The sequence below is a fragment of the Puma concolor genome, chromosome A3 (genome assembly GCF_028749965.1).
Source record: "Puma concolor isolate L17-30 chromosome A3, mPumCon1.1.hap2, whole genome shotgun sequence".
NCBI classification, from domain to species: domain Eukaryota; kingdom Metazoa; phylum Chordata; class Mammalia; order Carnivora; family Felidae; genus Puma; species Puma concolor.
The window spans coordinates 115956583-115971003 of NC_141669.1; the positions used below are offsets into that span (position 1 = coordinate 115956583).

The window sequence follows — 14421 nt, forward strand, 5'->3', positions numbered from 1 at the left end:
ACCTAAGGGTTAAACAGATCCGTGTGGATCGCCTCCCAGTCACCCTCCCCTCCCCTTTCAAACTCAACTCGGCCCTTTTTACCCTCCCCTCTGCCATTCTGACCCCTCTTCAGTTCATCCAACACATAGCAGCCAAAGGGAGCTTTTAAAATATAAAACAGGGTATGTCACTGCTATCTCAGGCTCACGAGTGAGTCCTTGTCCCCTGAATAAACCCCAACACTGAACTTCTCTCCACTCTAGCCCTCACGTCACAACTCCACACTGGTTTCTCTGAGGTCCTCTGTGCCCCTCTCTCTCCTGCCCTGGGGCCTTTGACCACAATGTCCTGTCTGCTAAGTGGGTTCTTATTTTCCTCCTCAGGTAACTATCCTACAGCTCTCAGCTCAAGCATCACTCCTTCCAGGAAACCCTCTGATCTTCCCATTTGTGTAAGTCTCTTCCAACAGATCCCAAGAGTCCCATGAGGGCAGGGAATGTGTCCCCAGAACCTGAAAGAACCTGACACATAATCAGCCTGTTGTAATTATTTGTTCCATATTTATAAATGCCCAGAAACATCTGGAAGGAACACAGCAATCAGAGTGGCCTCTCTGGGACTGAGAAAGGGAGGGGAGTTCACTTACCACTTCACTGGATCAGTTTTTAAGTTAAGATAAAAATGGTGATGAAGTCTACCTTTCTTGTGGCTGGGAGGCTCAAATGAAATGAAACCAAGCAGGGGCAGGGAGCGGGGAAGTAGACAAGGGGTGTTTTCCCAGCAACCTTTACCTCTCCCTCTCTCAGATTTGCTCCCAGAACACAGTCCCAAAACCCAGCCCAAACACCATCAAAATATTTATTAAAACCAAAGCAAGAGGGAACAGAGCAGTTAGGAAGGCAAATCAAAGTGCAGATTGGAGGGTGGGGCAGAGCAAGAAGTGGGGTAGAGGGGGCACTTCAAATGCCACAGGAGGGGCCCCTGTGGTCTGGGCTAGGAACAGCCCTTCACCCACCCCTCCTGCCCACCCTGTCAGTGAAGGTCCCCCACTCACCTCTCCCATCTCACATCCATCCTGGGGGGCAGATGGGGTCCTGCAGTGACCCCCTGGGAAGGGACCACCCCCTCAATCCACCCATGGCTGTCAGTCAGTCAGTCTGTCTCCCTCCCTCAATATCCCAATAAATAAACCGCTCAGGCCTCAGCTCCTTCGGAGTGGGGCAAATTACAGCTTAGGGACCCCCGCCCTCGCTCAGGCGTATAGGGAGTTGGGGCATCAGTCCCACATCCTTCCTACCCTTAGCTGGTGCCCCAGGCTTGCCAAAGAGGCCTTGATAAATAAATAACGCTCCATTAAAGCTTCGATCAGAAAAACCTTTTAAGACGACAGAAGTGCTCTCGCTGTCCTGCAAACAAGCAGGCCAAGGCCTCTCCACCTGGCCTGGTCAGCACGCAGGATTCTGGGGGCAGGTGGCCACCCTGGGCCTCATGGGGCCCCTGGAGCAAGGAGACCAAAAGTGCAGTTAGAGCCCCCACCACGCGCACACATGGACTCATGCACACACACGTGGACACACTGGGGCGTGTTTTCAGTGCACGCACAGATGTGTTCACCTTCATTCCCCGGTACATGCACACACACATGCTCACACACCACTCACCCCGTGTACACACATGTTGGGTGCTGGGTGCATGCACATACACACCACAAACAGAATCCTTCCCTTCCTGGCTTGCTCAGCCTCCTGGCCATAGCCAGACTCCAGAGCTAGAAGCTTCCGGAGATAGGGGAGATAGGGTATAAATTAAACATTTCCAATCGGGCTGGGGGGACGGCCAGGGGCAGGGGGCTCCAGGGCTGCAGAGACAGGGTGGGATCTCAGGAGGCCCTGGTCCCCCGAAGCCCCGTCAGAAATCCAAGGGGGTAAGGTCCCCAAAGTCACAGTCGAAGAGGTCTTTGATGCCCTCACCCTCCTCAAGGCCAAAGTGGTAGTCGAGGGCCTCGTGGGGAGGGGACAGGCTGATGAACTCCTCAGGGAGGAGGCCGGAGAAGTCCTCCCGCACATGCTCCAGGAGCGAGTCGGCCGCCACCAGCGGGGACAGGCGGTCCTCGTCCACAGGGGCCCGCAGGCCACCCATCCGGGAAAGCAGAGGTTCTGGGGAGATGGGGGAGCATCACAGGCCGGGGACGGCCCGCGGGGAGGGCAGAGGGGGCTGTCACGCCTGCCCACCCAGCTGGGAGAGGAGCCCAGACCCACCCCACCCAGCCACCCACCCTTCACCCACCTTGCTCCAGGCTGAGCAGGGACTGGCTGGGATCCGCAGCAGGGGATGAGGAGGGAGATGACGGTGGTGGCACTGTGGTAGCAGGGTCAACTGCCCTGTCCTCCTCCCCAGAAGCTGTCCCCTGGGATGAGGTCTTCCCAGGGCTGATCCCGCCTGCACTCTCCTCAGGGCACAGGAAAACGTCAATGGGGCCTTGTTTGCTCTTAAGGGAGATCTGAAAGGTCTGGGTGGAGGCAGCAGGCAGGGTATATTGAGGCTCAGCTGACCACCAGCCCACCCCAGCCTGTCCTGGTCAGGTCTGGAGTCCCGAGTCTCACCTCTGAGGAGTCTATGGCTTGGAGCTGGGTCTCTGGAGGAGCCTTAATCACCATAACCATCTGCTCTGCAGGGTCTGCGATGCTACGAAGGTCCTGGCAGGTCACATAGGCCAGGGTTGGTGGAGTCAAGGACCACGTGATCTGTGACCTCTGGGGCCACCCACCCAGAGGATTCATAAGAGCCCACACCTACCTAGTCTCTCTTGTCCTCTCCATCCCCCACCCCAGGGCCTGGCACATAGTTGGTGCTTGGGCCTATCTCACACCTTGAGCCCCAATTTCCACATCTGTACAGTGAGACCATTCTACCCATCTAATCCCAAAGTAATGATGGTTGCCTGCAATAATTTCATGTAAGTTATGTAAGACAACTCCAGGCCTGGTGCTGAGAATTTATTCTGACCCATGATCTTGGTGTCAATTGGTGGCTGTCTCCAAAACTTTTAAACATAATTTGGGTATTTACTAACAAAACAAAACAAAACAAAACAAACCCCTTATTTGAAAATAAAGTTTCTAGGGGTGCCTGGCTGGCTCAGTCAGTGGAGTGTGCAACTCTTAGTCTCGGGGTTTTGAGTTCAAGCCCCATGTTGGATGCAGAGACTACTTAAAAATAAAATCTTAAAAATAAGTTACTATTTTTCTAGATGAAAGAAACAAGAACTTAGATCTCTAGCTATGAAGCTATGGCCATGTACTGAATCACTACCAAATAAATGTTTACTATTGCTTGTACTAAGTTTTCTTGTTTTAATCTGTGCAATTTCAGAATTGATTACTTTCCCCTTTTACAGATGAAGCTGAGGCTCAGAGAGGTTAAGTAACTTGTCCAGCATAACAACAAGTAAATGCTGAGCCCAGAACTTGCATCCAAAGCCAGAGCCCTCTCCTGAATCCAGGGCCCAGGGTAACCTCACAGTCCCACTTGGATGGGACGCCCACCCGCCAGTCCTGTCCTCCATGGGGGCCATCCCAAAGATCCAAGGATATCGCTGGCTGTCAGAGTCCTCAGAAAGCAGCCGCAGCTGGGCGGTACAGATATGGATGAGGTGGTCCAGCTGCCGCTCACTCTCCTGCAGTTGCCGGAGGTCCTGGGTCAGTCCTTCAAGCCGCCCACTGATCCCCACTGCTGCATGGCTGCCTCTGCAGGAGGCAAAGAGAGGGCTTGTAGCTCCTGGCCCAGGAGCCCGGACCCTCAGCACCCAGTCTGTTGCTGCCTGTTCTGTGAGATCTAAGTGAGCCCTTGTCCCTCTCTGGGTCTGGCTTCTCACTGGGAAGCAGCAGAGAGCTGAACTGGGCTCCAAGTCAGACTGGCAGGGGTCTAAAGTTGGGCCTGAAAGTCTGTAAACACCAGCATATCCCTCACAGGGAGCAGGATAAGTAAATGATGGTGCAGGCATGCTGTGGAATACTATAAAGTTGTATAAAAGGATGAGAATGCATCGGATGTACAGGCGTGGAAGCACTTCCAAGACATGTGGTCAAGTAAAAAGGAAAAAAATGATGCAGAATGGAATCATCTGCTAAAAACTGAAAAGGCAGATGTGTCAATGAGAGAGGAGTAGGATGGCCGGGGGGGAGAGGAGAGGAGAAAAATAAAACAAGAATTAACAAGAACAAAGCAGATGTGTTAGACAATCCCATTGATGGCAACAGAGGGCAGAAGAGTGATCACCTAACGGTGTGAGGGGTGGGCAACAACTGGGAAGCAGCACAGGGAACTTTCTGTGGTGCTGGGTGTGTTCTTTATCCTGATCTGGATGGTGGCTCCCCAGGCAAAGAAATACATGAAGGTGCATTAAGCTGCATATGTGAGATCTGTGTACCTTCCTCTACTCCCTAAGCCCCAGTTTCCCCAGCTATATGACAAGGATGCGGGCAGCCACGGTGGGTATTGCTCTCAGCTCCTCCAGGCTGGTCCAGCCCTGTGCCTCAGTCTCTGCCTGCCCTCCTGTTTGGCTGGTACCTACAGCCACTGGATGTGATTCTTGGACTTCTTGGCAATGAGCTGGATGCCCTCGAGGACATTGGTGATGTCATAGATGCGCCGTTTCTGCACCTTCAGCACCTCAGCCGCCCAGTTCAGATCAACAACACCATCAGCTGAGCGGCTCAGCAGCTCCAGGAAGCGTTTGGTGGTCAGATTCAGCGATGTCTCATAGCGTGACTTCTCCCCTGGGGATTTCACACCTGGGGGTCCAGGCGAGGTGGCTCCCTCAGCAACCCCCCACCCCAGGCAGGCCAGCCTTCCTGGCAATGCAGGGCAGAGGGATAGGGGTGGGAGGGATAGATGGCTCCTTCCCCTTGGCAAAGCTGACGGGGAGGCCCTGGGGCTGCCGCCTGCCAACCACATGGCATTCCTTTTCTGGCTGGGGAACTCCCCACCCCCCAGGGTTTGGAAAGCCATGCCGGGCGGCCACTCCAGCTGCCCCTCGGGGCCTCCAGAGGCCTGGCTCAGGTCCAGGCCTGACAGCCAGAGCTCACTTTGCAAGCATATTTGTCTGTCCACACCCCCAACTTGGGCCGGGTCAGGGGGCCTGCCCCAGCCCAAGTTCTGTGGGTACCTTTTCCTGGGTGGCGGCCTCTGCCCCGGGCTGGCCCGCTGCTCTCGGCCAGGTACTGATGGTCAGTTTCCAGGTCCAACCTCCGTTTTACCTGTGGTAGAAACAATGGGATGATGCCCAATAACCAGAAGTGAGGCCAGAATAGACCTAATTTAGGGCTTGGTGCTCCTGGGCCACCCCTGCCCCACTTTCTCTACCAGGCATTCTAAGTGTGTGAGGGATCCCAGGGGACACAATCCTACCACACAGGACAGATCACTCAAGTGGAGGGCAGAAGACCCGAGTTCAAGTTCTAGCTCCACTACTATCTCCCTGGGGGGCCTGTGGTGGTTTAAAAATATGTCTGCAAATTTCTTTTTTTTTTTTTTATTTATTTTGAGAGAGCGCGTGCGCACACGGGGAGCACGCATGCACACACACATGCACAAGTAGGGGAGGGGCAGAGACGGAGAATTCCAAACAGGCTCCACGCTGTCAGAGCGGAGCCCGAAGTGGGGCTCAATCCCACGCACAGTGAGATCATGACCTGAGCAAAAGTCAAGTTGCTTAACCGACTGAGCCACCCGGGCGCCCCTGTCTGCATATTTCTTGGTACTCTTCCTTTCGAAAAACAGGGCCTAATTCTCTTCCCCTTGAATATAGTTCTGATCTGGTATCTTGCTTCTAATGAGCAGCGTGATGGAAGTGGTGACCAGTCACTTCTCAGACGGGGTCCAAGATGCACTGGAGCTTCCTCTTTGTTCTCTGAATTGGACCATTCACTCTGGGGACCGCTGCTGCCATGTCACACAGACCCACGGGGACAAGGAACTGAGGCTTCCTGCAGTAGCACCACCGGTGAGCCTGGGAACAGGTCCTCCAACCCTCGTCATGCCTTCTGATGATTGCAACCTGGCCGGACACTTGGGCTGCAACCTCAGAACAGATCCTGAGGCAGAGGCACTGAGCTAAGTCTCCTCTGAATTCCTACCCCACCAGAACTGTGTGATAATAAATGCTTGTTTTTTTTTTTTTTAATTAAGCTTTTAATTTCAATTCTAGTATAGCTCACATGCGGTATTGTATTAGTTGTTTGTTGTTTTATGCCATTAGGATATAGGTCCCTTGGGCGAGTTGCCTCCTCTCTCTGGTTTTTGTTTGAACATGGCGGCAGCTGGTGCTCACACATGCTCTGCATGTTCAGTCCGTCTTGTGGGACTAGCAGCACAATAATGGCCCCATTTTACAGATAACGTAACTGAAGCTCAGAGAGGCAAATTGTCATACTGCCCAGAAGCGGCTGAGCCAGGATCTCCACCCAGAACACCCCACGGGTTAGTCACCCACACTGGAGGATGGAGTCTCACAGGCCTCTCAAGTGCAGCCTGACCCAAACCAGCCATACCCCTCCTTCACACATAACCCCAGTTAGAACCTTCGGCAGCCATGCCCTCATCACATGCAGTTGCCAAGAAAGCCCATCACCACAGCCACTATCTCCTCCCATGTGGACCACTCAGCCATCTCCCCACCTCCATCTGTCCCTCTCTACCCTAGTGTCCACCTCTGCCACTTCTCCACCTGCACTTCTGCTGAGACAGGTCTCTAAGCCTTAGCCCATACTGGTTCCTTCCCGGGAGTGCCCTCACCTCCCTCCCTCCTACTCTTCACACCAATTCCTTCCACCTCCGGGGGCAGGCACCTTCCCCATCACTTTCTGATCCTGCAATAGACCGGGTCCCTTCGCCCACTGAAGTGCCTCATACCCGATCTTTCCCCACATTATCTCTCAATACAAATTTCTGCAGATGTGTTTGTCTCACCTGGAGGGCAGGGCCCCCTCGGAGGCAGGCACTGGGCCTAAATAATCACTGGATGCAGTGCCTGGCATCAACTACTGTTTATTATATGAACCTCCACACAGACCCTCCCTCTGACTGCACATTCACAGGTTCCCTCAGGTGTCCCAGGGACAGAAGCACTCACACATGCTGAGTGCCTCTTGTGTAATGGGTACTGCTAAATCATTGCTTTGCCTGCATTCGGTCATCAAAGCTTCTGCCTGGACCTTGCAAGCAGAGGCCATGATGACTTCCACTGCCCGAGGAAACTGTACCTCGGAAAGGTTGCACAGACAGTGAGAGGCAGGGCCAGGATGAGTCCTAACAGGCTGGCACTGAGCCCACGTTCCTATCTACCATGTGTCCTGCCTCCCTAGAGCCTCGTCCAGAACCTAGCCCCGAAAAGCCAACCAGAATGTACCTCCTCTCCAGCCTTGCCCCTGGCGCCTGAACCTAGCATGCTCCTGCCAACGGCACCCCTCCCCTCCTCTTCTCCCTGTTCTGCAGGCCCCTGCCCCCCCTGAAGACAGGTCAATGCCACACCCTAAACCAAGGCCTCAAGCAAATGTCAATTTCTACCACTGCTCTCTAGAGATCTTAGCACAGGGGCCTGGGAAGGCAGAGGTGAAGAAACACAGAACACTGGCAAAAAAAAAAGAATCTGTACAGCTCAAATACCCATCGGTGGAAGGGGAGGCACAAAAAGTGTGGCTCATTCAGCCCCTAGAATACCACACAGCTGTCCAGGACTGAGGCAGGGTGACACAGAATCCTCTCGAAGACATAATGACAAGAAAAACGTTAGAGGGCAATGCATTTGTATGATCCCTTTTTGGACTAAAAAGCTCACGAAACATTTTTCTCCAGTTTCTAAATATCTAAAATATTTTTTAGAATCCATTCTAGGAGCCAGCTCTGTATGGTGTGTGGGTGGGGGACAATCATGGGGGACTGTTACCATATCTGTAAGGTGTGGATGATCCACTGTTTGAACACAGAAATAAAGGAAAAACTACAATTTTTGAAATTTAAGAAAAAGAAAACTGTCACAACCACCTTAAAAAAAAAAAAAAGAGGCTTAGGAAAAGAAAACAGAAGGAAAAATGGATGGGGCTGGCATTCTGCCCCCTTCAACTTTTTAGTCTAACTCTTTTTCTGTAGTAAATGTGTATTTTCTTTAAATGTTTATTTTGAGAAAGTGAGCACGCGTGGAGTAATGCATGGGGGAGGATCAGAGGGAGCAAATCCCAAGCAGGCTCCAAGCTCAGTGCAGAGCCTGACATGGGGCTCAATCTCACCCCAGAGATCAGGACCTAAATAGAAATTAATTTCGAGTTGGAGGCTCAACCAACTGAGCCTCCCAGGCACCCCAGTAAATGTGCATTATATTTGTTTGTTTTTTTGTTTGTTTGTTTTTGTTTTTTTTTCCGTTTATTTATTTTTGCGACAGAGAGAGACAGAGCATGAACGGGGGAGGGGCAGAGAGAGAGGGAGACACAGAATCGGAAACAGGCTCCAGGCTCTGAGCCATCAGCCCAGAGCCTGACGCGGGGCTCGAACTCACGGACCGCGAGATTGTGACCTGGCTGAAGTCGGACGCTTAACCGACTGCGCCACCCAGGCGCCCCTTTAATTTGTTTTTTAATAGCCATGACAGGACAGAGGTGGACAGGAAGGGCCTGGAGGAATGGCTGAATTGCATAGAGACTTGTACACCAGAGATGCTCAATGAATGCTCACTGATGCAGAAGCTGAACCTGTAGCTTGTTTCAAAGACTGTCCCAAACAAATGCCAGTGCAGAGGGCCAGTGGCTACCCAGAGGTACAGGAGTTGGGAGGTATTGGAGGGCAAAAGCTGGGCCCATGTTTCTGGGCTTTAGCTCCAGGATGGTGCCAGCCCTCGCCCCTACCATCCACTGACAGGAAGTGGCTACTATCACTTAAGTCCTGTTGAGGGCAGAGGTTTTTAGTTGCTTGTGTCTACTACCTCTTGGGTGTTCACTAACTCAACAACAGCTGAATGAATGGAATGCTCAGGCTCACAGAGGCTGCCTCTGACACCACTGGGGGTGGGGTGGAGGACATTTCCTCAGCCCAGTCTCTGGCAGTCCCTCTGAGCGTGGAGCTCAGCTTCTACAGCCCCAGGTCTGCTAAGTACTTATCAGTCAGCTAAATGCAGTTTTCATGTCCAGGACCCAAGCTGGCACCGGCAGAGACAGGCCACTGGGATATAGGTGACCCACCCCTGGTAGAATCCTCCTCCTTTCTTTCACCCATTAGAAGGGTCTGTGAACTTCCTTCGCCCTCTATTAGCATCTCCAGGAGGCAAGGCATCTCGGTGGTTAATTGGTTAACCGCTCAGGAAGTTTGGACTGGCCCCACCATTTCACTAAGCTGAATGACCTACCATCTCTGGGTCTCAGCTTCTCTATCTGTAAAAGGGGATGGTTGTTGAGAATTAATTGGGTGAAGTGCTTGGCACAGAGCCTGACACACAAAACAGTCTCAAAACAATGGTGGCTCCTATTGTTATTATTATTAGCATCTTGGTGATTCCGGAAGGAAGGCAGAACTGGGCGTGAGGCCAAGGGAGTTAGGGGAGACTTGCTGGGATGCCTCAGGGACCAGCTGCCACCCAGGCCCCCATAAGCAGTTGGACAGCTTCCACCTCCTTGCCCTGGGCTCTGCCTCACCCCTCCCACTTGTTCCAAGCCCCCTGCTGAGACCCCATCCTGCCAGGCTGGCCTGGCCCCTGCTTGCCTCCCAAGCCCCACCTTCACCCACAGGCTCTGCCAGTCAAACTGGTCTCCACACCCTGTCCTGAAGCCCAGGGTCCAAGTTCTGGGCCTCTACTCCCTTCTTCCAATTCAGCCACCTCTTCTGCTCCCCCCCAGTCTTGAGCCTCTTGCTGCTCCAGCAGCACTTTATCAAAGCATCTCCCTGGGATGTTTCCTCTCTCCTGGCACTGGGGGCTTCCACTCCAGCTCCCTGAGGCCCAGCCCACCCAGTACTTCCCTGGGGGCCTAGGGGTCTGCCTGTCTCATTAATGAGGTTCCATGGCAACCAGGGCCTGTGAGGGTGGAGGGTGGCAGATGGAAGGACAGGCAGAGGGAGGGGATCAGCAGCTGGCCCAACCACCCCGCCCCTGCAGAGAAGGCCTCCCAGCCAGGAGGCCTGTCCCCAGAGGCCCAGGCCTGCACCTGGCAGTGGAGCATCTAAGCAGGAAGGAGGGTCTCCTCAATGACTCTTCAAAAGTTTGGCTCCAGGACACCCCCCCTTCACCTCCCCAAGGCGCCGTGGCCACTACCCCGCCACGAGTTCTGGTCTGAAGCCAGCAGGCCTCAGTTCAAATCCCTGACCCGCCACTTGCAGCCGTAGGACCGGGGGCAAGTCACTTCCCCTCTCTGGGCCTCAATTCGAGATGGGCACAGTGACAACACTGAGCTCACAGCATGGTGGTGAGTTTTAGCTGGCTCCAAGTCTGCCAGAGACCTGGCATACAGGCAGCGCCAGCTGAATACACGTGGGCCATTATTATCACTGAGTCTGACCCTCGAGCGGCTCTGGGAAGCCGAGGCCCAGAGCACAGAAGCAAACGGGGACTGGCCCGAGGTCACCCCGCACCCCGGGGCGGGGCCCGGAGGCCCAACCCAGGCTCGGCCCCGCCCAGCCCGGGAGCCTCGGCCCACCCCCCTCCCCCGCCGCCTCCTGGCCAAAAACCGCGCCCCGCCCGGGTCAGCACGGGGGTCCAGACGCGCACTCGGCCCAGTGTCCCTTGTGTTGTCCGTACCGGCGGGCGGCCGAGTGCAGGGCGCGGCGCGCTGGGTGTGGGCCGGGGCGCCTGCGGCGTGGCGAAGAGCAGCAGGTCGGGGTCGCGGGGGCCGGCAGCGGGCGCGGCGGGACCGGCGGGGGCCGGCGGGGCGCTGGCGTCCTGCGCCGTGGAGATGATGAGGATCTGCGAGGAGTCGAGCAGCCGCAGCGCGCCGGCCCCGAGCAGGGCCTCCAGCGCCGGCGCGCATGGGCCGCCTGCGGGGGCCCCGGCCACGGCCATGGCGCTCACGGCCCGCGCGGCCCGGGTGGCAGGCGGCGGCGGCGGCGCGGGCCCATGGCTGCAGGCCGCGGCGAGGGCTCGATCCCGCTCCGCCCCCGGCCGCCGCTGCCTGCAAAGTCCCGGCCACTTTTACGCGCCAAATCCTTTTTGCCGCGAAAGAGCCACGAGCCGCGGAGCGCTCCCATCATTGGCTGTCTGGACTGTGACGTGGGCGACGGCGACAGCACCCGTTGGCTGCAGCGCACCGGACCGGCGGCGGTGGGCGGGACGGGGCGTCGGCGCGAGGAGGCGCGGCCAATCGCGGAACCGGGCGCGCGCAGGCTTTGTCGGGGCGGTGCCAGGAGGTTTCGCACTCCCCGCCCCCAGCGGGGACTGTCCCTACCCCAGGCGTGGTGGCCAGGTTCCCGCCCCGACTCATCGCATCCTGCTGATCCCTGTGTGTGGAGACCTTTAGGACAGAGGGTCCGTTCTGCACTTCTCACCATACGCAGACCTCACGTGACCCCCAGATTCCTCCACCTGTAGCCCCAACAAGCTCGGTCTAGATAACTAGGTGCTGCTGTTCCGCGTTTCTAGCTTCTTAAGCCCATCTCCAAAGTCCCAGCTGCTGCTCCCATCCTCAACTTGCCCCACCTATATATTTACTTTCAAATCCTGCACCTGCCTTGTCCTTGTCAGCTTGAGCAGAAGGGGGCTGCTAGAAAATGGGGAGGGACATCTGGCTCAACACAGCTTGGGGCTTTCCTATAAGCCCCCTTTTAGCTGGAATCTTCAATAGCCAATGCACAGCTTCTTGAACTCATTCATTCACTCCTGTATTCAACAAACGTTGTGAGAGTCTGCTTTGTGCCTCATTCCTAGTTCAGACTTTGAACAGCTCAGTCTAGTGAAAAGAGGAGGAGAGGAACAGAGGTAACAAATGTTTACAACATGATGAGGAATTTCCACCATTAACTCCATGTTAGATCTCACAAAGGGAGGAAGTGAGGGTGCTGAGCATGAAAATGCATTTAATCCTGAGGCCCTGTGACCTCTCCATCAGCCATTTCTCTTTGCTCAGGTCAGCTGATTTAACCAATATTGTCCTCTTCTCTGTGCCAGGCCTTGTGCCAGCTCTGAGGGCAGAGATCTGAGACTTGATCGTTTCTATGAACTTGCCTGCCATCTGGTGGGGATGACCCACAGGGAAAAAAAAAACAAAAAAAACAACCAAGTAATACACAAACAAGGATCAAATCCTGAGGCCCAGAATAAACATGACTTCCTCCAGAGAGCCCTCCAGAGTCTTAGTTATTCACTGCCGCCATTGCCCAATGCTGCCTCTGTTCCAGCACGGACCACACACTCAATTTCTCCATCTGCCTCTCCTACCAAGACAGGGAGCTCCATTAGGGCCTCCTCCCAACACTGGTCGGCCCAGAGCAGATGCTGAGAAAGGTTAGGGAAGAAACAGCCTGATGCCTGAAGCTACCCAGCATACAACAAGGAGGCCCTGACTCTCCAGGAGTAGTCCTTAGGCACCAGGCTTCGGAATTACCTGGGCACTTGTTACCTTTGGGCCCACCCCAGCCTTGCCAATTTAGAGTCTCTTAAGTGCCCAGGAATCTACATTTTCACAAGGACTACCCTACCCACCCCACCCCTCAATTCCAGGTGATTTTTATGCAGGTTCACATTTGAGAACAAATAGTATACCTGTATAACCAAAATGTGTGGTGCAGACTCAAGTTCTAGCCCCTTGAGGACAATTCTCAGCTCCAGTTTCCTCATCTGTAAAATGGGCACTTTACCTTGGCCTCTCCCAGGCTTGCCATGAGGATAAGAAGCATAAGGGAGCTGAACGTGTTTTATAAACGATGAGGTGGTTTAGGTAAGCAGCAGGAGTTTCCTAAGCAGTTTTTGAAATTGCTCATTGTAAATCTTAGATTGTGTCAGCATTGGAAGGGACCATAGAGACTGCACAAGCCTCTTGCTGTAGAGATGGGAAAACTGAGGCCCATTCGGGAGTAGAGACCTGTGATGCCAGCCAGTGATAGAATCTGGCCTATGCTGGATTGCCAGCCATGGGATCATCCTGTTCCTTCTCCCCAGATAAGCCACCATTATTAGAATGGTAGGTCTCATTTGAAATAACCAAGCCAGACTCTGACAGAGGGTAAGAGAAATCAGCAACAGTCCCATTCCAGATGGGAGTTTCTTTTCTCCCTATCTTCCCAAAGGGTCTCAATAACAGCAACATTCTCTTTGTAAAGTCCTCTCATACCCAATAGTCACTCAACAAACAGTTATTGAGCACTTGTCATACACCAAGCACTGTACTGGTTGCTGGAGAAGGAAGACAGATGTTGTTATTGCCCCATTTCATGATGGACAAGCTGATGCCCTTTGGGCATGAGCTTACCTAGCAGATGAAAGGCTATCATTCATGCTTGGTGAGGTCAAAGCTAGAGGTTTACCAAAGCCCTGCTCTCCCCAAAGTATTCAAGTACCCAACCTCCCAGGTAGAATCAGGTGCCCTTCTTCCCACAATCCCTCCTGTCATGCTGCAGCAGAAAGGAGGGAAGACCAGAATTCCCAGTGTGAATTCAAGGAAGAGATAAGGTCCTTCTGGATCTATTAATACCCACTTGAAAGCAGCAAAGGCCTGAAAGATGGGCCCCTTGGCCTCAAGCCTGGGAGATACTGATAAGGCTGTTCTCAACATCAACAGTTCTCTTCTGGCTGGTAGGCTTCCAAAAAATCCACAATTACTGGGCAGCCACTTCCAGTGATGATATCCTTTCAACCAATAATCCCCTAAGTGAAGCTTATTTATCCACATGGTGCAGGAAGAAGGAGGCTCAGGGAGGGCCACTCGCAGCTCAAGGTCAGGGAGCAGAAATGAGATGAGAACTTAGCCTGTTCCACGGCAAAACCCTAGGGCCTGCACTTTATACCTCAAGACCTCCTATAAATACCCCGCGAGCCAGGCTCAGGTCTGTCAAGATTATAATGTGCGGTGTCCAAAAGGTATTATGATGGATAGTGGCCTAACTTAGTAGGCGCTCACCCCCATCATCACATCTCTACCAACATCTAACTCTAAAAGAGTCCAAAGGTGTGGAAGCTCCTGGGCCCATGATCCTCAGTGTGGAGACATCTTTCCTTTGGGTTTTTCCAAGAGGCAGGATTGTGCAGAAGTGATAGCATGAACTTCTAAATCAAGTGGATATAAATGGGAACATTGGTCTGTGTGACCCTGGACAAGTCAATTCACTTCCACAGATATTTATTGAGCAATTGTATCAGACATTCAATCTACAAGATATTTATTGAGCAGTTCTGTCAGACATCACGCTTAGGTGCTGGGGAGACAGCTGGAAGCAAAACTGACCCATCTCTCATACCTGGAGCTCACAGTCCA

At 53.7% G+C, this 14421-nt stretch overlaps 1 protein-coding gene across 1 annotated transcript; it reads right to left on the minus strand.

The window, feature by feature from the left end:
- Nucleotides 1-824: 824 nt before the first annotated feature.
- Nucleotides 825-11137, minus strand: E2F1 (E2F transcription factor 1). The gene is made up of 7 exons (XM_086702003.1): nt 10758-11137; nt 5148-5238; nt 4554-4773; nt 3574-3726; nt 2584-2698; nt 2267-2489; nt 825-2136 (listed from the first exon to the last, which is right to left on the minus strand). Exons 1-7 carry the CDS (start codon nt 11016-11018, stop codon nt 1889-1891), a joined length of 1311 nt encoding a protein of 436 aa, XP_086558129.1. The 5' UTR covers nt 11019-11137; the 3' UTR covers nt 825-1888.
- Nucleotides 11138-14421: the final 3284 nt, after the last annotated feature.

What these genes read in the sequence shown, in the direction of transcription:
- E2F1 (XM_086702003.1), bottom strand. Translation starts at nt 11,018, where the DNA reads ATGGCCGTGGCCGGGGCCCCCGCAGGCGGCCCATGCGCGCCGGCGCTG. An exon ending in AGGCCGCCACCCAGGAAAAG is followed by an intron (nt 4,774 to 5,147) that starts GTACCCACAGAA and finishes CTGGACCCCCAG; the next exon opens with GTGTGAAATCCCCAGGGGAG. An exon ending in AAGAATCACATCCAGTGGCT is followed by an intron (nt 3,727 to 4,553) that starts GTAGGTACCAGC and finishes TGCCTCCTGCAG; the next exon opens with AGGCAGCCATGCAGCAGTGG.